Here is a 27,053-nt window from a genome sequence, read left to right as displayed (position 1 = left end):
TGATTCTGTCCCTTAAAGCTGAAGCTGTCTGGACAGTATCTACAAAGCGGTGACAGGCATACTTGTTAGCTGGCAACCAGGATAAAATCTAACACTTCGTGATTCTTAACAGATGTTGGATTTTTCCAAATACCTTTTGCATTTACTGAGACACTCATTACGTTTTTTTTTTTTGGTTTCTTAATATGGTGAATTACACTGAATCACAAATGTTAAACCAACTCTGAATTCCTGTGACAAGCTCATCTCAGTCAGGATAGGTTGTATTCAATATATTATGGACTTGATTTGCTACAATTTTGTTTAGAATTTTTACACCCATGTTGATAGTGGATATGGGTCTCTAGTTTTCTTGTAACATCTTGGATTGGGGTGTCTGGATAATGATGATCTTCATAAAATGAAGTGGAAAGTTGTTTCCTCCTCTCCAATGTTTTCAGAAAAGTCTGGGTAGGTATTACTTATTCCTTAAATATTCCACAGAATTTACCAGTGAAGCCATTTGTCTGGGTAGGAAAGTTTCAAATTAACATTTTGCTTTATAAGGCTACACTGTTTACCTACCACTTCTTGAGTGAACTTTGGTCATTTCTGTCTTTAAAGGAATTTGTACATTTCATCTAAGTCTTCAGATTTATTTGCACAAATATTTCCTAGAGCACTCACTGATCCTGGAGCTCCTACTGTGGCACAACGGGACTGGTGGCACCTTGGGAGCGCTGGGGTGTGGGTTCCATCCCCAGCCTGGCACAGTGAGTTAAGGATCCAGCATTGCCCAGCTGCAGCTTAGGTTACAACTGAGCTCAGATCTGATCCCTGGCCTGAGCTCCGTATGTTGCAGGGCAGCCAAAAATAAAAAAATATATATATATATTCACCTATCCTTTTAACATCTGTAGAATCAGTAGTAATGTCATCTCTCTTATTCCTGATATTGGTCATCTGTATCCTCTCCTTTTAACAGTCACTCTGACTAGAGGTGTATCCATTTTATTGATCCTTGAGAAATCAGCTTTTACTTTCATTGACTTTCTCTAATATTTTTCTCTTTTCTATTTGACTGCTTTCAACTCTGATTGCTACTATTTCTTTTAATCTGCTTACATTAGGTTTAATCTGCTCATTTTTTTTCTAGTTTCTTTTTTCCCCCCTTTTTACAGCTGCACCTGCGGCATATGGAAGTTCCAGGGCTAGTGGTTGAATCAGAACTGCAGCTGAGGCCTATGCCACAGCTTGTGGCAATGCCAGATCCTTAACCCACTGAGGTGGGCCAGGGATCAAACCTGCATCCTCACAAAATCGTGTTCTTAACCTGCTGAGCCACAAAAGAAACTCCTTTTCCTAGTTTCTTGAAGTGAAAGCTGAAATCACTGATTTGTCATGGTAAATTAATTCCCTGTTACTCCATCTTGGATGGAATTAGAAGTTCAAAGCTTCTATTTTTAATTGGTAGATTATCATAATTTGTTTTGCTGTATTTATGAAGTATATATGTACTTTATCAATTAGAAGTCTAGTTCTGCTCCATCTTTTTTCTTTTCTTTTCTTTTTTTTTTCTTTTGTCCTTTTAGGGCCACACCCATGGCATATGGAGGTTCCCAGGCTAGGGCTCCAATCGGAGCTGCTGCTGCCGGCCTACACCACAGCCACAGCAACGCTGGATCCTTAACCCACTGAGCGAGGCCAGGGATCGAACCCGCAACCTCATGGTTCCTCGTCAGATTTGCTTCCGCTGTGCCACGACAGGAACTCCTCCATCTTTTTTCTTTTCAGTCACACCTGTGGCATGAGTAAGTTCCCGGGTCAGGGACTGAACCTATGCCATAGCAGTGACTTGCACCTCAGCAGTGACAATGCCAAATCCACTCAGCCACCAGGGATCTCCCATCAGTTTCTTAATAAAAACTCTGTTTTACCATGACATTACATTCCACCCAAATTTTTATATATTCACTGAATTCACAAATAATTCCCTCCTCCAGGAAGAAACTTAAATTTACACTAGCATTCATAGTACAATAAGATGTTTCACTTGAAAGAAAGAACTTTCAAAAGCTTTTTTGAGGAGTTCCCGTCGTGGCTCAGTGGTTAACGAATCCGACTAGGAACCATGAGGTTGCGGGTTCGATCCCTGCCCTTGCTCAGTGGGTTAAGGATCCAGCGCTGCCGTGAGCTGTGGGCAGGTTGCAGACGCAGCTCAGATCCCGCGTTGCTGTGGCTCTGGCGTAGGCCGGTGGCTACAGCTCCGATTCGACCCCTAGCCTGGGAACCTCCATATGCCGCGGGAGCGGCCCAAGAAATGGCAAAAAGACAAAAAAAAATTCTTTTTTGAATCAATGAATTAGATGAGAAAAAAAATAGGGGAAGATTAGAATAAACTTATTTTCTCTTTGAAGCATCTGATGACGACACACAACTACCATCACAACTTTTTACAAAGTTCTTTGGCTAATCAAGTCAATGCATGAATAACTATAGCTTCACTTTTCATATATGCAGGTATAAAAGGTACAGAGCCATAATAAGTCTCTTATGGCATGCCTTTATTTCAAAATTATCTTCAATTCCAAGTTTTCTGCACATGTGAAACTGAAACAATAGCTGTTGATAGAATGGACTGATTTTTATTTTTTTTTAATTTTAAAATCAATAAACTTGCCTGGTACAACATTTCTTAGGGTTAACGTTGATATGTCCTAAAAGTTAAGCTTTGAAGGTAAAGTTTAGAGCTACATCTGCAGACATCTCAAACTCAGTGAATGTCCAAAGCTGAACCCATTTTCTTGTCCATCAAGTCTACTCTTCCCTTGTGCCTGTACTTCCCAATCTCCCAAGCTAGACACCATAGAAGATTTTCACCTCTTTTGGGGTACACCCAGTCAATTAACAGTCCTGTGGATTTAAATACGGCAAAAATGACTGAACCTACCTCTTCCTCTCTAAAGTCTTGACGACTTTATGTCAAGCCCATCATCTGAAAAGGACCATTTTGAGAAGCTTCTAGCTTCTTTCATTTCATTCCAATCCACTGTGCACACCACACACAGTAAATTTTTTACTTAAAAAGCTGTTATTTCAGCATTGAGATAGCTTTGACAGTTAAGTCCCCAGGGACTATAGGGCAATGCACACTGCCCAACATGGCCTCAGTTTACCCTTTCGGCTTCAGATTCAAACACTCCTCTACTCTGTTACACCATGTTATAGTCCCTTCCTTAGCTGTTCTCGAAGCCATATACTTTAGCCTCGCTACCGTTTGTGCCTTTTCATCTGCCTATGTCCTCACCACCTATGTGCACATACTCTAAAGCAGCAATTAATACACCCTATTACAATTTGCTTCTTAGTTCTTTAGAACAGCAGTCCTGCTTTATTCACCTGAAAAATTCCCAAACCCGGAGTTCCCCGATGGCCTAGCAGTTAGGGATCCTGAGGATCCGGTGCCGTCACTGCTGCGGCACAGGTTTGATCCCTGATCCGGGCATTTCCGCAATTCGCAGGCATGGCCAAGATAAGTAAATAATTAATTACAGTTTTTAAAATCAAAAATCCCCAAACCCTACTGGCGTGTCTGAGATACAGGAGGCGAACAATATACGCCTGATAAATGATATCCAAATAGACAGCTACGTACCACAGACAGTATCTACATCAACAGAGGATGTCCACCCCAGCACAAGTTTCAACATACCAGCTAAAATCAGTAATCCTTGAGGAAATGTAACAGCTACACACAAATCTTACTGCCAAAGAAGAAGGTGGGCACAAGAGGGACAGGGAAGGCTCAAGAGGCCAGTATGTTGATCACCTGGGATGAGAGACAAGGACTAGAGCCAGAAGGAAATTCGGAGGCAAGCCTGTGGCCTCCAGTCTCGAGCACCGGCTGGAGAAGGCACCCTGCGCCGGAAGCCGCGAATGAGCAGAACCAGCGCGGGGGCCCCGGCGTCCCACGCAGCCAGCCCGTGCGGACGTCCGAAGGGCCCGTCCCCCTCCCGCGCTGCGCCGCCGCCAGCAACCAGAAAGGTCGGGCTCCTGGGCGCCCCGGACCCCACCCTCGACAAGGCACACCTGACTTTGCCTGCGGGGCGAGGGGCCGGAGTCGGGCACCTGGCACAGCTGGCCGGGACGGGGGCTGCGCGGTGATCAAGGCGGCGCGGGTCGAGGGAGCTGGGACTTGAGCGCCGAGTCGCGGAGACACGGCGGGGCCGAGGACCGCCACGACCCTGACCTCGTGGGGTGGCTCCCCAGCTCGCCCCGGGGACGCGCCTGCCCCCGGCCGAGGAGGGCCGGAGTCCTGCCTCTGCCCTTCCCCGGCCCCACGGTTCGGGGAGTCGCCTCCTCCTCAGACACGGGGCGGCGGGGCCGCACGGAAGCACTCCATGCCCGGCTCAGGCCTCCGCCCTTGAGTCCCGACCCAGGACGGCCCCCGCGGCTCTCACCGAATCCTTTAATGAGCTCGGTGAAGACTCCGGGGTCGCTTTCCATGAGGCACCACTCCCCGGCATTGCCCGTCATGGCCCCGGCCAAACGCCGCCCCGCGCCCCCTCCGGCTCCGGCCGACCCCGGCTGCAGCTGCCGCCGGCCCCTGAGCTCGGCAAACCCGCCGCTGGCTCGTCAAGCCCACGTCACCCCGCCTACTTCCCGACAGCCTCCGGGCGCCGTCACCTGCCGCGCGACAGAGGCGGGAGGACGCTCTAGCCGCCCAGAAGTCGCCGAAACTCTTCCTGGGCCGCGGAGGACCCGGAGCCGACGCGAGAGGGGCGGGGCCGCGGAGGAAGGGCGGGCTTCCGGGCGCCAGAGGAGGGAACATCCGGGCTCCTCGCCAGTCGGGGGCGGGGCCCGGCGAGGGGGCGGGGCTCGCTCGGGGAGTAGAACCCGCAGGCCCTGGCGGCGGAGCCGGAGCGGTCATCGCCCGTCAGGCCGCCGCGCGTCGTCGTCCCGCGGCGAGGCGCAGCGTTTCTCCCGGCGGCGCGGCGGCTTCCGAGAGTGGGCCGCCGGGCACAGGTGAGGAAACTGCGGGCAGCCGGCCGGGGCCCTTTGTGCGGTCTGCGCGGCCCCGGGGACGCGTCCGGTCCGCCGGTGCTCCGCGCCCCGCAGCCCGCGTCCCCGCGGCCCGGGCCGGCTCCCGCCCGGCCTCGCGCCCTCTGGCCCGGGGCGCGGAACCTGCCTCCCCGAGGGGCATCCTCGCTCTTTCCGGCCCTTCCGGACGCCGGGCCGCCCCCGCCGGTACTTGACTTGCGGAGCTTCCCGCAGGCCGGCGTCGGGAGGGCCGCTTACTCCTCCTCTTCCTCCCCCCGCCCCCCGCCGCTGCTGCGCCGAGAGGCGTTGCCCGGGACCTGGGCTTTGGGAAGACGGATCTTTGTGCGGGACGAGTTTGCCCGGGAGGGAATGCCGAGGGAGGGGAGAAGCCGCTGCCTGTGGGCCGGGGGATGATAAACAAGCGCAAGGGGAGGCGATGCCTCCAAGGAGCTGAGGTTGGAAAATTGTGTGTTCATCCGAACACATTTGCAGTAGTCGTAAGGCCGAAGGAGGTGTTAAATCAAAAATGCCTGTCTTCCCTAAATCCCGAAATCGCCCTCATTCACCAGCCTCTGGCAGAATGCTCTTGTTAAGTAAGACTCTCGTCTTCAAAAGGAGTATTATCTGTGCATCGCTCCTTAAGGCTCTGAGTTCCAAGAAGGGCCCTTGGCTTCCAGAAAAAAAAAATTCTTTCCTTGTTAAAACTCCGATTCTTTGCTTCTCAGACAGGTAGTCCGTTCCTTGGAATAAGGAAACTTTGTGCTTCAGGACTGCGTGAAGCCACAAAATAGGATGTATTTTACTGAGGGAAACAGTAGCTTTATAGTAAACCAAGAATGGGTATACTGAAGAGTGAAAGCCAGCGTTTGTACCAAGTGTTAAATTTAAAGGCAAAAAAAAAATGGAAATTTTCCTGAAGTTTATTCCTGGGAGACTTCGACCTCAAACTGGGGTGGAGAGCAAAGGGTGGGGGGGGCTTCTGTTCTGTTAAGTGTAATTAGATGGGAAAGTTTGTGAGGCACAGGAGTCTAGCCTTATTTCCTTATCAACCATACCTAGAATGAGTGTCATCAGAGCCCAGAGCTGTTTGCAGTATTTGTGGTATTTTTTTAATCTGTAATTTTGGTGTGAACTTGGAAGTGTTTTTTGGCGCTAAATAAATACATCAGAAGTAACATTTGCTACCGGCTTATTATGGTGCATGTTGTAGAAATACCAAACTGAAAATTCAGCCCTTGACACAACTTATAAGTAATCAGAAAGTGGGGGGGGGGGGATTTCTTTAATTATGTTGTTAACATTTAATTCTAAGAGCTCACATAAAAATCCTGATTTCTGGGTGTTTGAGAAAAAACGAGAAGATCTGGCAATAACGGGCCATGCTGTCCTGTGTGCTGCAGTTCCTCACAGCTTTTTATTGCAGTCTCACTTGACTTGATCCACTCATGTCTGTTACCAGTCTAAGTGATAGTGATCTGAATTTGTGGCCCCAGTTTTTGTGGTATTGTTTCTTTTACAGCTGTCTTGCCCTCTCTCGTAGATGTAAGTCAGCTTTGACTTCATTTACAAGGAATAAACTGGGAGTTCCTATTGTAGCTCAGCGGTAATGGACCTGACTAGTATCCATGAAAGTGCAGGTTTGATCCCTGGCCTTGCTCAGTGGGTTACGGATCCATTGTCACCACAAGCTGTGGTTGCAGGTTGCAGACTCAGCTCAGATCCAGTGTTGCTGTTGCTGTGGCATAGGCTGGCAGCTGCAGCTCCGATTCGACCTCCAGCCTGGGAACTTCCATGTGCAGTGGGTGCGGCCCTAAAAAGACAAAAAAAAAAAAAAAGAATAAACTGAAAACTTGTTTGACCTCTTTGGATGAAGTGATCAAAAAGCTTTGGAAAGACATTTAGATAAGTGTACATTCAAGAAAAACATAGGACTCCTTAGAAGTATTAGATCATTAGTGCTGGTATACTGTAGATGTTCTAGTTTCAATGAATAAAAAGCAGAAAGAAGTGCTGTTACATAGTATTCACTGATTTCGCATCCAAAATTAGGAAGAAGAAGTGGGCAATGTATAAAATAAGCATAAAAAGAGAAGTGGATAATTTCAGAGTGATCTGTTTAATTTCTTCTCCAAAGGTTTACTTTATAGACATTTAATACAGCTTCAGCGGTATTAGATTTCTTTGAAGGACCGTGCTTTCAGAGCACTGACTAGGTCAGGCAACCGAAAGAATTAACTTTCTTTTGTTGTTGTTAATCTGGACTTACAACACTTGATTATTCAGGAGTGGATTAACTAGTGACCAGTCTCTGACCTCACTCACTGCCCAACAGCCTATTAAACCAGTGACAGTAGAGCTTAAGCTCGAAGAAGGGAGATGGCGGCAGGTGGGGAAGGAAGAAATTAAGGTTCCACATGTATGTGTCTGTGTGTATCTCCGATCCCCAGCAGGATTGCCCTTATTTCAGAAAACAGCTTCTGGTTGGGTTGCAGTCTGCTCACACTTCTGCCTGGCCAACGACAAATTTAGGGTCCTACAACCCTCTCAGGGACAGTAATTCAATAAAACACCTCAATTCACCAAAAGCACTCTGTGTACGGTTACAGTTTTACTATAAGGGATGCAGCTCAGAAGCAGCCAGTGGGGGCAGACAGGGGATTCCTTCTGTTTGTGGGGTCCTGCTTGGCCCATCACCCTCCCTTCACACACCCGCATTCGCTAGCTTGGAATCTCCACTGAATTCGATGTCCAGAGTCTGCAGATGGGGCCTCATGACTAGGCATGGTTGATGAAATCATTGACCATATGGTTGAGCAAAGTCTCCTGCCTTCCTCCCCGGAGACATTGATCTGGCCCGAGTTCCAACCCTCGAATCAAATGATAGGTCTTTCTGGTGGCCCCATCCAGAAGCTATCCAAAGGCCCAGAAGGATGCACCTCATTAGCATAACAGACATTCCCCCCAGTAAGGAAATTTCAGGATTTTCTTTTTATCTCTTTTTTTATTGAAAGATTCTTTACCTTCTGTAGTGCTTTACAGTTTTCAAAAGTTGCACACCCACACTTCCATATAATCCCCTAAAACCCCCTTTTATTAATATCTTACCCCTCTATTGCCCCTGCTCTTTCCCTGTCCCTACTGGTAACCAGTAGTTTGTTCTCTGTATACATGTGTCTGCTGCTTTTTTGTTAGGGTCACAGTTTGTATTTTTTTTTTAGATTCCACGTGGAAGTGGTATCAGAAAGTGTCTTTATCTAACTTACTTCACTTAGCATAATGCACTCCAAGTCCATCCATGTTGCTGCACATGACAAAATCTCACTTTTTTACGGATGAGTAGTATTCCAGTGTGTGTGTGTGTGTGTACATACACATCTTATTCACACTTAGATCGCTTCCATACCTGGCTACTGTAAATAACACTGCTATGAATACTGCAGTGCATGTATCTTTTTGAATTAGTGTTTTGGGGGTTTTTGATAAAAATTCAGGAGTGGTCTTTGAAGCCCTGTGAAGATCATGAAAAAAAACCAGATTTTTTTTCTGTACAATTTTTTAAGTTATTAACTCCATTTACAGTTATTACAAACTATTGGCTGTATTCCCTGTGTTGTGTAATAACACATCCTTGTAGCCTGTCTTACACTTAACAGTCTATGCTTCCAAAAGAGGCCAGATATTCTTTATTATACCACTGTGTCTCATCACCTACCCAATTTTAAGGCTAATTTGTGTATCACCACTCAGTGACAGAGTAGCTTGGGACATGCTGCCGTTCTGTTTTTTAAGTTCCATGTTAAAAATTAGACTGGGAGTTCTTGCTGTGGTGCAGTGAGTGGGTTAAGGATCCAGTGTTGCTGCAACTGTGGCATAGGTTGCAGCTTCGGCTTGGATTCGATCCATGGCTGTCGGTGCAGCCAGAAAAAAAATGAAAAGAAAAATATATTTATATACCATGTATGTATATGAAGAACTTGACAGAGAAATGCGATTCTCAGATGACGTTTTTACTCGATACTCATAACTTTGTAACTTTTTCATGTTTTCCTTTGTTTTTTTTCTTTTTAGGGCCACACCCGCAGTATATGGACATTCCCAGGTTAGGGTTCCAGTCAGAGCTGCACCTGCCAGCCTACCCTCAGCCACAGCAACACCAGATCCAAGACACATCTGTGACCTACACCAGTGCTTGTGGTAACACTGGATCCTTAATCCACTGACTGAGGCCAGGGATACAAGTTCATGGGAACTCCATGTTTTATTTTTGATTGTATTTCTATTACCTGCATATAAAACATTTGTTATTTTATGCTGATTTCAGAATTTATCCTAAAGGCTTGAATTATATTTTTAATTTCATGCATTGAGTCTTATTTTCAAAATAAATGTGTTACAGGGAAAAAAAAAGCCAATCATGCATAATTCTTGGATAAATGATTCAGAAAATCAACTTTAATCTTGCTTCATGATCCTTAAGTATAAATACACTACTACTTACTTAAAAGTGGTGGCTCAGGGCCAGGGGAAGGACTCACAAATAAGACCTGGTCCCTGTTCTCAAAGGAGCCAATGATGTCAGCTGGATATGCTCACAAAGAATAATAAGGGAAAGAACTTGGAGGAGGGGATTTTAAGGTTTGAACTGGAAACTTGAATCTCACCACTTGGGCCCTGGTGCCGGGAAACTGACATGGTAATATATATGATAATTGAATGTCACTTCAGAAGTATTCCTCTAGGAGTTCCCGTTGTGGCGCAGTGGTTAACGAATCCGACTAGGAACCATGAGGTTGCAGGTTTGATCCCTGGCCTCGCTCAGTGGGTTAAGGATCCGGCATTGCCCTGAGCTGTGGTGTGGGTCGCAGATGTGGCTCGGATCCCGAGTTGCTGTGGCTCTGGCCTAGGCCGGCAGAGAGAGTGTGTTTTTGTAAAATCTAAAGGAGAGGCTGGCAGCGTCACATCCAGTGTAAAGATTGAAATAATATTTTCTACCGGAACTGCAGTTAATTGTATCAGTGTTTAAGAAGCCTGTCGGTGTTTTTGGATTGAAAGGTGGAGGTAGATGCCGTAGTGGAAAGTGGTTAAGAATAAAAGCCATCAGCTGCTGCAGGAGGAGTTGCAGCCTGTGCTGCACTCAGTAATTGTCAGTGGGTCCCCGGGGATGCGTGTCACGTGACCGCTGCCTCTGAAGGCACCTGAGGCCGGGGCCTGCTCCAGCCTCAGCTGCTTTCTGTCAGAGCCTGATTTGGAAGGTGGGCACCCGTATTTCCAGCACAGTTCACGTCGCTGTCCTCAGTCATGGTCAAAATGGGAGGCTTCAGCGCAAGCACCTGTCTGCGCCAGCGTGTTCCCCCTCCGAGACCCAAGCAGGCATTGCTCCTGACTCGCCAGACTTCCCCGCAGTGGGAACCCCCTCAATTTCCTCATTCCCCTTCACCCCCCAGTGAGTGACATCTTTCTCTTGCTCTCAAGGGCCAGACCCACCCCGAATGCTCTAAAGCTGCTCTCAGGGATCTCACTCCCTCCCTCAGGCCTTTCGCCGCGGTCTTCAGCTCTCCGGAGCTTCCTCCTCAGTGTCCTCTCATCTGGAAAGGTAAAAAGAGTCTTCCTCCAGCTCGCTCCCCTTCTCCTACCTTCTCTCTCTGACTCAGCCTCTGGAAAGCACCGTCTGCCCGTGAGGTCTCCTCGCTGCAGGCCCTCCTGACTGCTGGGCCAGCTGCTTCCTGCAGTGTTCTCCCCAGCTGCCCTTCCTCAGCGGTGCTGGGCCAGTTGCAGCCTTGTTTTACTTGCCTGCTGAGCTTCTGAAACGACCAGCCATTCATTCACTCCTTGTGGTCCCCGATCGCACTCCCCCTGTTCTCTAAATCTCTGTGCCCCTCCCTTTCTTTAGAGAACGCTCTTCTCTGTGGCTTTTTTTTTTTTTTTTTTTTTTTTTTTGCTTTTTAGGGCTGCACCTAGGGCATTGGAAGTTCCCATGCTGGCCTACACCACAGCCACCGCAACACAGGATCCGAGCCACATCTACGACCTATACCACAGCTCTCGGCAATGCCAGATCCTTAACCCACTGATCAAGGCCAGATATCGAATCCACATCTTCATGGATACTTGTCGGGTTTGTTAGTGTTAAGCCACAATGGGAACTCCGCTTCTTAGCTTTTAATTGTTAATATTCAAAGGATTCTGTCTTTAGCCTTCCCCACAGTAAACACACATGCTTAAGCTTGTATCATCTTCCCAACAAAATTCTTTACCTGTGTTCCTCTTTAAGCTCCTACCTTACCTGTCAGTGTTTCCTTGCAGTATACTTAGTATTTCTGTCTGTATCTCATATATGTCAGTATACTTAGTTCCTTTTCTAAAATTAAAGGCAGAGCAAGATTTCAGAATCTCCTTCCTGGAATGCTTTCCCCAGACTTTAGGCACCAGTTTTTCAGTCTTCCGGGCTTTCTGAGCCAGCGTTTCTTTATCCTCCTTTGCCCATTCACAGTACTTCTGTATTGAAGCACTTGATAACCGTTTGCTCTGTATTGTCTGTACGTTTCTACCTCATCAAATAGACTGATTTCCGAAAGAACAGGAAAAGTAATTTTTTGAGCGGAACAGAAAGCTCTGTGTGTACACATAGTATGCAGTAATGGTTGGTTGCATTGTGTCGTCGTTTGCCGTCAAGAGAAGCCCAGTGCACTGTTGTGGTCCAGGCTGGAGACCGGAGGGTACACATGATACTGCGGTGAGAGCAGGGGTGGACTGATGCGTAGTGGGTGATTGTGGTTACGCCAGCAGGCAGAGAAAAGGGGATGCTGTTGTGAGACGCTAGTCGTAGCAGCTTCAGAGATGATGGCAGGAGCGCCGTGGGTAGTCACAGGGGACATAAGCTGTAGATGCGCACTGTGGATACGGGATGTCAAGCAGGATGCTCTCGGCTACAGGAAAGAGAAACATAAATGGCATAAACAGTAAAGATACGCTTACGATACATTAAGAAATTCCAGGTAACCTGATGATCTCAGCGACCGAGCTTCCCCCCTCCCTGAGTCTGCCATCCTCGTAAATTAACGTCTCTTCTTACACTGGCCCCCCCAGCCCGTGGCTCAAGGTAGTTGACCCAGCTTCAGGCATCCTGTGCCAATGACCGTCTCAGGGCAGAAAGGGGAACATTCCTTTGTAAGAGCCCAAGCCCCTTTTTAAGAGTAAAGACAACCTCAGAAGCATATCCAGCAAACTTACGTGTCTCAGTGGCTGGAATTGGGACGCTTGCCCAGTACCTGTGCCAGTCACACGGCAGGGAGTGAGCGTGCTCCCTGGGAACCTGGGATAAGTGCAGGTGCTCGACCTCACCCAGACCTACTGAATTGGGGAAGAAGCTTTAGGTGTTCTCTGATGGCGCGGCGGGTTAAGGCTCCGGTGGTGCTGTTGCAGCCGCTCAAGTCACTGCTGTGCGCGGGTCCTAGGGGAACTTCGCCTTGCCAAGAGTGCGGCCAGAAAAGAAAGCAGCTTTGGAGGGGTGATGAGGACCCGTCGTTTTGCAGCCAAATGAGCACTTCCGGTGATTGCGATGCACACAGAACTTGCGAACCACCGGCTCAGAGCAATCAAGATTCGTCCTTTGGGGCTTGGGCGAGGCCTGGTCCCCCCGAGGGACAGTCCTACCAGGAAAGGGGAAGAGAGAAGGGGACAGGAAGGAACAGCTGCCAGGACGCAGTCGGATGTCTGCATGGTGATTCAGGGAGTAAAGGGAGTGTCAGCCACAGCTGCTGCCTCACCCCCTTATTCTCCTCTGTCTGGTCCTCTGGACCCCGTGCTTAGCTGTCTGCTCAGGCTCTGCAGCAACAAACCGTACCCCAACAATGCAGCTTCTTAGTTGTTGCTTCTGAGTAGCATATCACCACTTAACGGAGCTTAAAAAATATTTTTAGGAGTTCCCATTTTGGCTCAGTGGTTAACGAATCCGACTGGGAACCGTGAGGTTGCGGGTTCAGTCCCTGGCCTTGCTCAGTGGGTTAAGGATCCGGCATTATCGTGAGCTGTGGTGTGGGTCGCAGATGCTGCTTGGATCCCTAGTTGCTGTGGCTCTGGCGTGGACCGGCGGCTGCAGCTGTGATTCAACCCCTAGCCTGGGAACCTCCGTATGCCACAGAAGCAGCCCAAGAAATGGCAAATAGACCAAAAAAGTCTTTAAATTAAAAGATTTCATGGCAGATTTCAATACGTATAGATTAATAGTTTTCCTTGTTATAATTTATAATTTTATTGTTCCTCTCTAGCTGTAACCACATTTTGCTTTTTGATAGGTTTCTAAAAGGCAGAAAAATGGAGGAATCAGTAACCCAAATGCAGCCGATGCACGAGACGCAGCTCGCCAATTCCGAAGGTGGATGCGTGTGGCAGGTCACTGACATGAATCGGCTGCACCGCTTCTTATGTTTTGGTTCCGAAGGTGGGACGTATTATATCCAAGAGCAGAGGCTGGGCCTCCAGAACGCTGAAGCTTTACTTCGACTGATTGAAGACGGCAGGGGATGCGAAGTGATACAGGAAATAAAGTCATTCAGTCAGGAGGGCAGAAACGCAAAGCAGGAGCCCACGCTCTTTGCACTCGCCATCTGCTCCCAGTGCTCCGACACCAGCACCAAGCAAGCCGCCTTCAAAGCTGTTCCCGAAGTTTGTCGCATCCCCACACATCTCTTTACCTTCATCCAGTTTAAGAAAGATCTCAAGGAAAGCATGCATTGTGGCATGTGGGGTCGTGCCCTCCGCAAGGCCGTGGCCGACTGGTACAACGAAAAAGGAGGCATGGCCCTCGCCCTGGCAGTTACAAAATACAAACAGAGAAATGGCTGGTCTCACAAAGATCTCTTAAGATTGTCGCACCTCAAGCCTTCCAGTGAAGGTAAGTGTAAGGTCTTCCTGCGGGGTGTGGGCTGCACGCGTGCAATAGCCAGCATTCACTGGGTGTCAGTTGTGTGATACTTTCGGGACTAGCCTTTCCTTCTCCAAGGCCGTTGATTGACTAATTCATGTGTGTTCGATGCCCACCTGGAAGTAAGCACCTAGACATTAATGATCGAGAAGCAAATGACCGGTGCACAGGTCACTCTTCTGCATCTTCGCGTGTCCCTGTGCTGGCCAGAAGGCTCACCCGGTGACCACGGAGTCTGAGAGCAGCGCGGACGTGATTGAAGGAAGCAAAGCGCTCCTAGCCGGTCAGTGGATGGCAGAGGCCAGGCTGTGCTGCTCAGGCCGTTTGTCTCTCCCCGTCTTCCTGGGACATGTGTTCCTGAAAGTACTGGAACCACTGCTGAACTAACAATGCAGGATGTTAACTGCCTCCGAGCTGCCAGCCAGGAGCCAGGGGAACTCGGGGCAGTTGTCCTGTGTCTTTGGGAAGAGACTTTTGAGACGTCAGGTGGATTTACGATGCCTCCTTAGTCCCTCTTAGAAGGGAAATAAGCAAACCTTTTGCGCAGGAATAATTTTAAGTGAACTTTCACAAAATGAGCATGTCCAAAACCTGACATTTTTTTTTTTTTTTACACCAGAAGTGAAACTTGAAAAGATTGCCCCTCAGATGGGTTCAAATTTCAGTTCTACTTATTACTTTGTGTCCTTACGCCAAGTGACTTAACCTTTCTGAATCCCTGTATGTTCATCTATTCGAAAAGGTAGAAAGGGAATAACCCTTAAAATGATTGTGACGATACGTGATGGTGTTATTAAAATACTTACAGTTCCTGACACAGGTTAAAGGGCAGTGTTGGTTCCCTCCCACGTATTTGTATAATGATATCTTCATGCATAGAATCTCAGTAATTCCTAATTCACCCCTTTTTTTAAAAGAAATAGACTTTTTCAAATGAAATTCAAGCAATAAATTACTGTAAATATTTATATATATACAAATACATTTACATTTTTATTTTCCATTAGAAATTGCATGCTTGTCTTAAGATAACTGGGTGATACAAAAAAATAATAATGTAGGAAAGTTATCCTGCTCTTCAAAAGGAGTCACTGCGTATATTACTCTCAGTGTTTCCTAAATATATGCTATGTTTTATTTTTAAAAATTTTATAAACATTCTTTGTTTCATTTAAAAGTATATCACTGATATTTTTTCAGGTCAATAAAAATGCATATATATCATTACATGAATATATTATAATTTCTTTAACAAGTCTCTTGGTGATAACAGTTAAGTAGCTTCTGTTTTTTATACCATTACAAAAATACTACAGTGCAAAAAATTTGCATAGCATAATTCTTTCTATAATTTCTATAATAGTTAAATCCACAGAGCATATGAAAGTGGCCACTTTTTCCCCACATTTGAACACTGGTTATTACCAGTGTTGTTTAATCTTTACCAATGATAGATGAAAATTTTTTTAGTCTTGGGAGTTTCCATGGTGACTCAGCGGGTTAAGAATCCAACTAGTCTCCGTGAGAATGAGGGTTTGATCCCTGGCCCCACTCAGTGGGTTAAGGATCCAGCATTGCCATCAGCTCTGGTGTAGGTTGTGGTTGCGGCTTGGATCCCTGGTGGCTGTGGCTGTGGCACAGGCTGGCAGCTGTAGCTCTGATGGGACCCCTAGCCTGGGAACTTCATATGCCGCAGGTGTGGCCCTAAAAAGCAAAGAAAAAAAAAAAAGAAAAAAAGAAAAAAACCTTGTTTGAATCTGAATTTGTGTATTTGGACAAAAGCTCATCTTTTCATGTGCTTACTGGTTGTTTTTTTTTTTTGATATATTGTATCTTTTTTATCTATTGAGTTGCTATTTTTATTTTATTTTTTAGGAAAATAATACTGTTTTATTAACACTTAAAATTTCACTGACAGTGCTGGTCATACCTTATGCTCAGATTCTTGAACTAGACACGTGGCCAGAACTTTACAGGAGCAACATGCAAGTGAATTTTCGATTAACTGACAGAGACCTGTTCGTCTCTGAGTTGTTCTGAGATTGTGGACCTGAGAGAGGCACTGCCTACCAATGGTTCTAATGCTAGTGTCTTAAAAAACAAACAGAAACTCTGTATTAAGGGAGTTCCCCCCGTGGCTCAGTGGTTAACGAATCCGACTAGGAACCACGAGGTTGCAGGTTCGATCCCTGGCCTTGCTCTGTGGGTTAAGGATCTGGCGTTGCCGTGAGCTGTGGTGTAGGTTGCAGACGCAGCTCGGATCTGGTGTTGCTGTGGCTGTGGCGTAGGCTGGTGGCTACAGCTCCGATTCAACCCCTAGCCTGGGAACCTCCATATGCCACGGGAACGGCCCAAGAAATGGCAAAAAGACAAAAACTCGGTATTAAATGACTTGGGATGTCGGCCTTTTCCCTCCAGAATCTCATATGAAAACGGTTTTGATGAAATAGGCAAAAATAGTTGCCTCCTTTTGCTTAAATGAGTTTGTCTTCCCAGAAAGTATCTCCGTCTCAGTTCCTGTGCATCTAGTGGTGCCTTCCCATAAAAGCCTCAGCGACACGTCCTGTCCTTACCTGCTAAGCCTACATGCCTTTTCACGTCTTTGTTTTGTTAAAGGACTTGCTATTGTCACCAAATACATCACCAAGGGCTGGAAAGAGGTCCATGACACATATAAAGAAAAAGCCCTCTCCGTGGAGACGGAAAAGTTGCTCAAGTACCTGGAGGCTGTGGAGAAAGTGAAACGCACAAGAGACGAACTGGAAGTCATCCATCTGATAGAAGAGCACAGACTGGTTCGGGAGCATCTCCTGACAAATCACTTAAAGTCTAAAGAGGTGAGTGGGAGTTTCTCTGTGGCTTAGCAGGTGAAGGACCTGGTGTTGGCACTGTCTTGGCTCTGGTCGCTGCCGTGGCAGGGAACTTCCCCATGCCACACGTGTGGCCACACGTTAAAAAAACGACAAAAAAAATTAAATGAAGAAGTAAATAAATGATGCTACAGCATGTGATTAGTCTGGAGGAACTTTACGATATGTCTTAAAAGAATAAATGTAGGGCAACTATATATTCATTAATACTTTTTTAAAAAATTGTAACATTTATGTAAAACACCTCCCACAATGCCCAAATGTAATTAGCATTCAATAAGTGTTAGTTCTGCTCCCGAAAATGTTCGTCGGATAATTTTGCCTTATTAATTAAAATAACTAAAATTCTTTTCTGCAGTTCCTTCACAAACATCGCCTTCTTACTTTGGTATAGAGCAAGTGATTTTTTTTTAATGAGCCTTTGACCAGTTCACAGAAATGTTTATTTAGAAAGTGCTCTGAGGAGGTCCTGCTGTGGCATGGCAGGTTAAGGATCTGGTGCTGTCTCTGCAGCAGGGTGAGTTCACGCCCTGGCCCAGCACAGTAGGTTAAGGAACCAGCACAGCTGCAGTTGTGGCATAGGTCGCAGCTGTGGCTCAGATTCGATCCCTGGCCCAGGAACTTCCATATACTGCAGGTGCAGCCAAAAAAAAAAAGTGCTCTGAATCCCAAAAGAAAGCTTTAAAGACCCTGTTCTTAATTGATATATTATACTTATTAATTTCCCCTTAATTCCTTACATTCTACCTATGCAACAGGTATGGAAAGCTTTGTTACAAGAAATGCCTCTTACAGCGTTACTAAGAAACCTTGGAAAAATGACCGCGAATTCAGTGCTTGAACCAGGAAACTCAGAAGTATCTTTAGTATGTGAAAAACTGTGTAATGAGAAGCTGTTAAAAAAGGTAAGCATTAGCTTAGTTAGCTAGTACTAATTTTAAATGTTAGCTCCTAAATTTTGGAAATAGAGTTGGCACATTTCTTAGGAGTTCTGAGACTTACTGTACCACATTGCATTTTGACTCTAAGATTCATGTGTCCTCATTTTTCGCCTTCTTTCTGAAATATGTTTATTAGCTACAATAACAAAAATCTAAGAGACATAATGTTTTTCACTTGAATTTGACATTTACTTTCTGTGTCGTATTTCTAGGCTCGTATACATCCATTTCATGTTTTAGTTGCATTAGAAACTTATAAAACAGGTCATGGGCTCAGAGGAAAACTGAAGTGGCGCCCTGATGAAGAAATTTTGCAAGCTTTGGATGCTGCTTTTTACAAAACATTTAAGGTAATGGTTTGATTTTTGTTTTAAAACAAAAGCCCCAGTTAGGAGTTAAAATCTTCTGTAACAACATATTTTAAAGATGGTGTTAGTAGTTTAACCATTTTTGATTAGATATTCATTTGTTTCTCCTTAGTTCATTTAAAAATGAGTATGTAATTAACATGGTAGGATTTCCCGTCATGGCGCAGGAGTTCAGAACCTGACTAGAGGAGTTCCCATCGTGGCTCAGTGGTTGACGAATCTGACTAGGAACCATGAGTTTGCGGGTTCGATCCCTGGCCTTGTTCAGTGGCTTAAGGATCCGGCCTTGCCGTGAGCTGTGGTGTAGGTCGCAGACGTGGCTCGGATCCTGCGTTGCTGTGGCTCTGGCTAATACAGATCTGATTAGCCCCCTAGCCTGGGAACCTCCATGTGCCGTGGGAGCGGCCCTAGAAAAGACAAAAAGACAAAAAAAAAAGAACCTGACTAGAATCCATGAGGACTCTGGTTCGATCCCTGGCCCTGCTCACTGTGTTAAGGATGTGGCATTGCCATGAGCTGTGGTATAGGTCATGGTATAGGTCAAAGATATGGCTCAGATCCTACATGGCTATGGCTGTGGTGTAGGCTGGTGGCTACAGCTCAGATTAGACCCCTACCCTGGGAACTTCCATATTCCACGGGTGCAGCCCTAAAAAGACAAAAATACAAAAAAATAATAATAATAATTAACATTGTAAGTTTATGAATAAATATCTCTCTACCTTTAGACAACAACCAGTTATGCTAAGATTTTTGATAAGTTTTAAATCACCAACCCACAGTTCCCATCATGGCGCAGTGGAAAGGAATCCGACTAGGAACCATGAGGCTGTGGGATCGATCCCTGGCCTCGCTCAGTGGGTTAAGGATCTGGCGTTGCTGTGAGCTGTGGTGTAGGTTGCAGACATGGCTCGGATCTGCTGTTGCTGTGGCTGTGGCGTAGGCTGGCAGTGACAGCTCCGACTAGACCCCTAGCCTGGGAACCTCCATATGCCGCGGGTGCAGCCCTAAAAAGACAAAAGACAAAAAAATTAAATAAATTACCAACTCTAAAATTTTGGAGTTCCCATTGTGGCTCAGTGGTTAATGAACCTGACTAGTATCCATGAGGATGCCGGTTCGATCCCTGTCCTTGCTCAGTGGGTTAATGATCTAGCAGTGCCGTGAGCTGCGGTATAGGTCACAGACGTGGCCCGGATCCCGCTTTGCTGTGCCTGTGGCATAGGCTGGCGACTACAACTCCAACTGGATCCTTAGCCTGGGAACCTCTGAATGCCATGGGCACAGCTCTAAAAAGACAAACAAATAAATAAAAATATAAATAAAAATTTGCATTTCTCTGGGATCCTGTGACTTGCTCCTCTGTCTTTCCTATTAATCAGTAGTGGATCTCCTCTGTTTTGATAGAAAGTCATTTTTTAGGAATGGAAATTCTATCTCAGAGCCATCAGGTAAACTTTTAGTTTTTAAGTCTTGCTATTCAACAAAATAAGTTGAGACTTATCCTCAACACGCAGAGATCATTCAGTATAAGAAAAATCAATGTGCAACAAATCATATTAAAAAGCAGCCACGTATCATCTCAAGTGATGGAGATAAAGCATTTGACAAAAGTCAGCAGTACCCTTTCTGATTTTAAACAGGCCACTCAGGGAGTTCCCGTTGTGACTCAGCAGTAACCTACCCAACTAGCAGCCAGGAGGACGCAGGTTCAATCCCTGGCCTCACTCAGTGGGTTAAGGATCTGACATTGCTGTGAGCTGTGGTGTAGGTCGCAGATGCAGCTTAGATCTGGCATGGCTGTGGTCTGCAACTGCAGCTCCGATTTTACCCCAGCCTGAGAACTTCATATGCCACAGCTGTGGCCCTTGGGAAAAAAGGAAAAACAAACAACGCTAAACAAACACCATTCGGTGACCTAGGAGTAGAAGTGAACGTCCTCAGCGCGATAAAAGCCACGTGTGACCCACAGCTGTCGTCATGCTCAGTGGTGAAGACTGACCTCATTTTCTCCAAGGTCAGGAGGAGACAAGGATGCCTACTCTTCCCGCTTGGATTCCACCTACGCTGGAAATTCTGGCAGTTAGGAAAGGAGACGAAATCACAGGCATCCGCACTGAAAGGGAGGAGATCCCACTGTGGTACAGTGGGATCAGCAGCATCTTGGGAGCGCTGGGACGCAGGTTCGATCCCTGGCCCAGCACAGTGGGTTAAGGATCCAGCATTGCTGCAGCTGCATCTTAGGTCACAACTGCAGCTCAGATCTGATCCCTGACCCAGGAATTCCACATGCTGCAGGGCAGCCAAAAAAGAGGCAAAAAAAAAAGGGGGGAAGAAAAAATATCTCTGTTCTCAGATGATGTGATCTTATATGTAGAAAACCCTAAAGAATCCATAAAATAATAATAGAGCTAGCTAACAAATGGACTCAGCACAGTTGCAGGTAGAAATTCAAGAAGCCAAAATCAGTAGTATTCTTTTTTTGGTTTTTTGTTTGTTTGTTTTTTGTCTTTTTGCCATTTCTAGGGCTGCTCCCGCGGCATGTGGAGATTCCCAGGGTAGGGGTCGAATCAGAGCTATAGCTGTAGCCGCCGGCCTACACCACAGCCACAGCAACTTGGGATCCGAGCCGCGTCTGCAACCTACACCACAGCTCACGGCAGCACCAGATCTTTAACACACTGAGCAAGGGCAGGGGTCGAACCCACAACTTCATGGTTCCTAGTTGGATTCGTTAACCACTGCGCCACCACGGGAACTCTAATCAGTAGTATTCTTATACACTAGCAGTGAACAGTCCAAAAGGAAAGTTAAGAAAATGTTCCCATTTACAGTAGCATCAAAAAGCATGAAAGACTTCCGAACAGATTGAACTATGAAGTGTAAGACTTAGACACTGAAAACTAAAAAGCATCGCTGAAAGGAGTTTAAGAAGAAATACATAAATAGGAAAATATCCCATGTTCATAGTTAGGAACACTTCATAGTGTTAAGATGACAGGACTACCCAAAGCAACCTACCGATTGCAGTCCTTATGAAAGTTTTATAGAAACAGAAAAAGCCTTCCCAAGATTTGTATGGACTCTCCAGGGACCCCCAAAGTGAAACCAATCTTGAAAAAGAACAAAGTTGGAAGAGTCACACTTCCAAACTTAGGATTTCAGAAATTACTACAAAGCCACAGTAATCAAAACAGTGTAGAACTGGCATAAATTCAGACATATAGACCAATGGAATAGAATAGAGAGCCTGGAAATAAACTCTCATGTGTGTGGCACTTGATTTTTTGTTTTTGTCTTTTTAAGGCCACACCCGCAGCATATGGCAGTTCCCAGGCTAGGGGTCAAATCAGAGCTTCAGCAGCTGGCCTACACCACACCCACAGCAACGCAGGACCCAAGCTGCGTCTGCGACCTACACCGCAGCTCACAGCAACGCCAGATCCTCGACCCACTGAACGAGGCCAGGGATCAAACTTGCATCCTCATGGATACTAGTTGGGCTCTTCACCGCTGAGTCATGATGGGAACTCCCTGTGGTGCGGGTTTAATCCCTGCCCGAGGAACTTCCACATGCCGTGTCTGCGGACCAAAAAAAATGAATAATTTCAAAATTTTGGAGTCTTGAATGAAAATTCAGTAAATATTGTTTGTTAGAAATATAATCTGTTTATAATTTCTGGGATTGCTTTTTATGACTGTTTCGTTTTCTCTTTCCAGACGGTTGAGCCAACGGGAAAGCGTTTCCTGCTGGCAGTTGATGTCAGCGGGTCTATGGAGCAAAGGGTTTTGGGCAGCATCCTCAGCGCTAGCACGGTGGCTGCAGCCATGTGCATGGTGAGAACCCCGAGAATTTTGCCGCCCCAAGACGTTCTCTCCGGGACGAAACCATAAAGTTAGAGACGATCAATACTTACGTTTTCACTTGTTTTAAGCAAATTTTAAGTATTGTATATGTCCTCAAGGATACTTATATAATTATATATACGTAGGTATGATACAGTCTTGTAGATATATTGAAAAAGCATGTCTAAAGAAAAGTCTGAATAGAAACTTTAATTTGGGAGTTCCCATTGTGGCACAGCAGAAACAAATCCAACTAGGAACCAGGAGGTTGCGTGTTTGATCCCTGGCCTCCCTCAGAGGGTTAAGGATCTGGTGTTGCCGTGAGCTGTGGTATCGGTCGGCAGACGCAGCTCAGATCCTGAGTTGCTGTGATTTTGGTTTAGGCCAGCAGCTAACAGCTCCGTTTGGATCCCTAGCCTGGGAACTTCCATATGCCACAGGTGTAGCCCTAAAAAAAGCAAAAAAAAAAAAAACCTTAAATTTTACAACAACATACTAAATATTACCAGTATTTTTAAGGAAATAGATAATTGTCTAGAGAAATTTTTAATGAATTAATGATGTTCAAAGATCAGGAACTAATAACAGCCAAGAGACTTTGGTTCTACCCTGACTCTGCCACTGAGTATCAAGTAAATGAATCACAGGTGAGCTTCTTGGCGTCTCTTCTGTGACTTTCTTCCTTATTTAATAAAATGAGAAGAATAATATATACTCTCTTTGCTTCAAAGGATTGTTGTGAAAACCAGTTTCTTTAAAGAGTTTTGAAAAGTACTTTGAAAGCTCTCCTACCGTTATCTGTACAGTTCCCAAACAAAGTAATGTAAATTTAGAAATAAAATAAGCATCATACGGTACTTTCTTTTGAAGATGAAGTTTCATGAACGTTAAGATAATGTATTTATTTCTCCCAATTCTACTGAAAATTACTACTATTGAATTTTGCAGGTGGTCACACGAACAGAAAGCGACTCTTACATAGTTGCGTTTTCAGATGAAATGGTACCCTGTCCACTGACTACAGATATGACCTTACAGCAGGTTCTAATGGCTATGAGTCAGGTAAGGACCAGTTTTATCGAGCTTGCTTTTTGTTTTGTTTGTTTTTTTTTTTTTTTTTTTTGCTTTTTAGGGCCACACCCACGACATGTGGAGGTTCCCAGGCTAGGGGTCCAATCGGAGCTACAGCTGCTGGTCTACACCACAGCCACAGCAGTGCATGATCCGAGCCACATCTGCAACCTACACCACAGCTCACAGCAATGTTGCATCCTTTAGCCTTCTGAGCAAGGCCAGGGATTGCATCCTTGTCGGGTTCTTTACCACTGAGCTGCAACCAAAACTCCACTGTTATTAAGTTTACTTAACACAGCAGTCCCCTGGTGGCTTGGTGGGTTAAGGATCTGGCGTGGTTACAGCTGTGCTGCTGGTTTGCTCCCTGGCCTCGGAACTTCCTCATGCCATGGGTGCAGCCAAAAAAAAAAAAAAGTTTACTTAACATGCATTAAATATTAATTTTATATTGATGTCATGCCTGATAGTAATAAATTTGTATGAACAAATTGTTTCAATTTTCTCATGACGACAAAGTTCGAATACATATACAAGCTTTGGGAAAGCCTGTGTATTGGCTCTAAACAAAAGGACATGCTAAGCAGTATTTTTAATTATTTAATTCATACATCTCAGTATGAAAACTAGGGCACTTTTGTTTATTCTTATCCGTGATTCTTTGTTCTGAGTTAGATCCCAGCAGGGGAAACAGATTGTTCCCTTCCAATGATCTGGGCTCAGAAGACAAATACCGCTGCTGATGTCTTCATTGTGTTCACTGATAACGAGACCTTTGCTGGAAGTGTCCACCCTGCTGCCGCTCTGAGGGAGTATCGAAAGGTATCAGAAGTTCTGATATTCCTTCTCACCCAAGTAAGATGCGATTCTCAGGCATTCACTGTACTTTTCGGAAAATGGTTCCGTGTGCTCCTTGAACACGTCAAGCCTCATTTCTGAGTTTTGCTAAGGACCGCATACCATTAAAGCAAAGCTGTAGTCTCTGTTTTAAGTTTATGGGTCTTTCTCTGCTCTGCCAGTGCTCCCCGGGTGAGCTTTCTGCAGTGTTCTGTCGCCCCCTGTCCAGTATGGACTCTCTGGTTGCGTGAGCGCCTGAACTGTGGCGAGTGTGACTGGAAGCAGAAACAGAGCCCGAGGAGCTGTGGTTCTTCAAGCGTGGTCTCCCTACTAGCAGCCTCAACATCTCCTGCGACCTCGTTAGAGACGCATATTCCTGGGCCCCGTGGGAGGGACCTGCCGGATCAGGACCTCTGGCGGTGGAACTGAGTTTTCCCAAGCCCTCCTGGGGGTTCTGGTGATGCTGAAGTTGGAGAACAAGTGAGCGGATGGAATTTGGAGCCAAGCCAGCCCGGGGTCTGAGTCTGGGTCTTCTCTTGGCCTAACTGGACCTGCGTGAATTATCTGATTCCGCTGCCGTGCCGTGTGTCGTGGTAGTTACGAGGACCACCCCTTCTAGGGCTGTTGTAACAATTACATTCGCTAAACTGCCTCGAGGGCCCAGCGTGTCTGCCATGGCACACACTCGGTGACTGCTGGAGTTTCTCAGAAACGCAGCTATTTTACCCTTAAATCACAGCTCCAGAGAACACGTTGTCACCTGTGACTTTATCTGTGTTATACACAGCAAAGTTGTGCACCAAAAATTGATCATTGCAGGGAACTATTTCCTTATGTTTATAATACCCGGCCACACTGCCCCAGTGTTTGATATGCTGGTAAAAATATGTCTGATGACCCCGAATATCCTGGTAGGTTTCGCAAGTCCAGAGCCCGGTGCGGCTCAGGAGTGTGTTCTGTGCTCATAAGCGAGTGATAAGGCAGAACAGAGAGGCAGGGATTTCGGGCGGGTTGTTTACATACTCAGTGTTCTCCCCTTCTGAAGATCACATGGTCTCGCCCTCAAAGGTTGACAGATTTTATGGAGGAAAAAAATCGACTTTGTAATGGAAAGCTGTGATAGAATTTAACGTGTTTTAATTGCGGAGGTTATTTGCTTTTGTTTACTGTTTTTTAAATATGTGTGTTGATCTTTTCCTACAGAAAATGGGTATTCCGGCTAAACTGATTGTTTGCGGAATGGCATCCAATGGTTTCACCATTGCCGACCCAGATGACAGAGGCATGTTGGACATGTGTGGCTTTGACACAGGCGCCCTGGATGTCATTCGAAACTTCACGTTAGATGTGATCTAACCACCAGCACCAGCACAATCCAAGAGGTCCGCTGCCAGCAGTGATCTCACTAAAAAAAAAATACGCAGCTACTTCCCAGCTAATCTTAATCCAACAAACAGAGTAAGGCGATGGTATAGAGTGGGATAATGGAAAGTTTACCTTACCAAAAAAAAAAAAAAAAAAAGAAAGGAAGGGAAGTACGATGAGCCCAAAGTTCTTTCTGTTTCTCCTAAACTAGCTCTTGGGAAATAGCTTCAGAATACACTGTAGCCCCTCTATCTAATAGAGAACCTGTTCATAGACACTGTAAAATAGTTTTGCTTTGGTGAATAATCACATTTGTACTTAAAAGAAACGAGAGCCAAAAGTGTAAGTAGTTCCCTATCCTGTCACCTGTTTGAGAAATGCTTAAAGTTTTCTTAAATGTTTTCATCGGTAAAGGACAGCTTTGATAATGTCCCCATTCTCTGAAATGCACTGGACCATGTAACTGTGATGGAATATGAAACTCATCTGTAAACTCTTATACCTAGGGAGTTAAAACGGAACCAAGATGTTTGATTAAATTATGAGTGAGTTTTACAAATTCCTTTAACAGTTTTCTACAATCACATAAATAGCAGCTTTCTTAGTGAAGAAAATACTTTGTTTCTGATCTTTTTTTTTTGCTTTTCTTTTTTTCCCCAATGGCCACACGTGTGGCATATGGAAGTTCCTAGGCCAGGGATTGAATGGGAACCATGGCTGTGGCAATGCTGGATCCTTTAACCTACTGCTCCAGGCCAGGGATCAAACGTGTGTCTCCACAGCGACACGAGTCGCAAGCCCACTTGCCCTGGAGGCTCCTCTGATGTTTTACCTACACTTGTGGAATTGTTACTGTTAACCAGAAACAGAGTGGGAGACCCCTGGGTGGCGTCTAAAATGGGTGCCAGCTGAGCAAGTCTGTGTGGTTTGCTTTTGTTTCCTGCTGTGAGTGAGGGGCACGACCTGACAGTTTCCTCTCACTTATAACGACATTGCCAGTGTAGGCACAGGCTCTGTTTTTAATACGCTTTTTTTTTTTTTTCGGTCTTTTTAGGGCCGTACCGCGGCATATGGAAGTACCCAGGCTAGGGGTCTGATAGGAGCTGCAGCTGCCAGCCTACACCACAGCCACAGCAACCTGGGATCCGAGCCGCGCCTGCGACCTACACCACACGTCATGGCAATGCCTGATCCTTAACCCACATCCTCATGGATATGAGTCAGGTTCATTAACCATTGAGCCATGACGGGAACTCCTGTTTTTCATACTCTTAAATGAAAGCATAAGATGTTTCAGTGATTTAACTCATAATCTGAAAGTGTGACAGTTATAAAATCTCAGCTCTAATCAGATTAGCTTTTTCCTTACTTTAAAAGTATTGTTTTACTTTTAACAATTTTTTATCCAATTGTAAATGAGTTTTAGATAGTTGTTTGTTTTTTAATGGCCACACCTGCAGCATATGGAAGTTCCTGGGCCTGGGATTGAATCTGAGGTAGAGCAGCAGCCAATGCTGCACCTGCTGCAGGCCGCATCCTTTAAGCCACCGCACCAGGCTGGGGACCAAACCCGGCCTCCGCAGCAACCCAGGCTGTTGCAGTCAGATTCGTAACCCAGTGTGCCACTGCAGGAACTCCAGTTTTAGATCCTTCTAACTATAAATATGTCAGTGGCCTCCTGTCTCTTTGTCCATTATTCGTTTGTTGTGATAGCATAAAAAAGTAATAAAGTGAGCTAGCTCTTTCAGATTTGAAAGGCAGTTTTTGAGTGGCATATTACCACTAACAAGCCTGTTAGAAATTAAATTTTTCT

The 27,053-nt window shown here is 45.7% G+C and overlaps 2 protein-coding genes across 8 annotated transcripts in view; one reads left to right on the top strand and one right to left on the bottom strand.

Annotated features, from left to right (window-relative positions):
- UCHL5 (ubiquitin C-terminal hydrolase L5) overlaps nt 1-4,924 on the bottom strand; it is a 36,775-nt gene extending 31,851 nt beyond the window's left edge. For 2 of the 7 annotated variants that reach the window (XM_047755475.1, XM_047755476.1), the window contains exon 1: nt 4,666-4,924. In XM_047755475.1, the coding sequence (XP_047611431.1) occupies nt 4,666-4,909 (244 nt within the window). In that variant the 5' untranslated portion in view covers nt 4,910-4,924. The other 5 variants (XM_047755473.1, XM_047755474.1, XM_047755479.1 and 2 more) reach the window with 5 other exon arrangements.
- Nucleotides 4,878-25,779, top strand: RO60 (Ro60, Y RNA binding protein). The gene is made up of 9 exons (XM_047755472.1): nt 4,878-5,004; nt 13,314-13,912; nt 16,559-16,779; nt 17,571-17,717; nt 17,966-18,103; nt 21,842-21,958; nt 22,916-23,029; nt 23,714-23,860; nt 25,079-25,779. The coding sequence occupies exons 2-9, from the start codon at nt 13,333-13,335 to the stop codon at nt 25,229-25,231; spliced, it is 1,617 nt and encodes a 538-aa protein (XP_047611428.1). The 5' UTR covers nt 4,878-5,004; nt 13,314-13,332; the 3' UTR covers nt 25,232-25,779.
- Nucleotides 25,780-27,053: the final 1,274 nt, after the last annotated feature.

Source organism: Phacochoerus africanus, chromosome 12, assembly GCF_016906955.1.
Source record: "Phacochoerus africanus isolate WHEZ1 chromosome 12, ROS_Pafr_v1, whole genome shotgun sequence".
NCBI classification, from domain to species: domain Eukaryota; kingdom Metazoa; phylum Chordata; class Mammalia; order Artiodactyla; family Suidae; genus Phacochoerus; species Phacochoerus africanus.
Note: the sequence above shows the minus strand (reverse complement) of the source record. Positions and strands in the feature narration are given on the sequence as shown.

Bases quoted from the DNA above. Each gene is read 5' to 3' on its own strand.
- RO60 (XM_047755472.1), top strand. From the start codon at position 13,333: ATGGAGGAATCAGTAACCCAAATGCAGCCGATGCACGAGACGCAGCTC. The intron at 13,913-16,558 runs GTAAGTGTAAGG...GTTTTGTTAAAG, and splicing joins CCTCAAGCCTTCCAGTGAAG to GACTTGCTATTGTCACCAAA. The intron at 23,861-25,078 runs GTATCAGAAGTT...CTTTTCCTACAG, and splicing joins CTCTGAGGGAGTATCGAAAG to AAAATGGGTATTCCGGCTAA.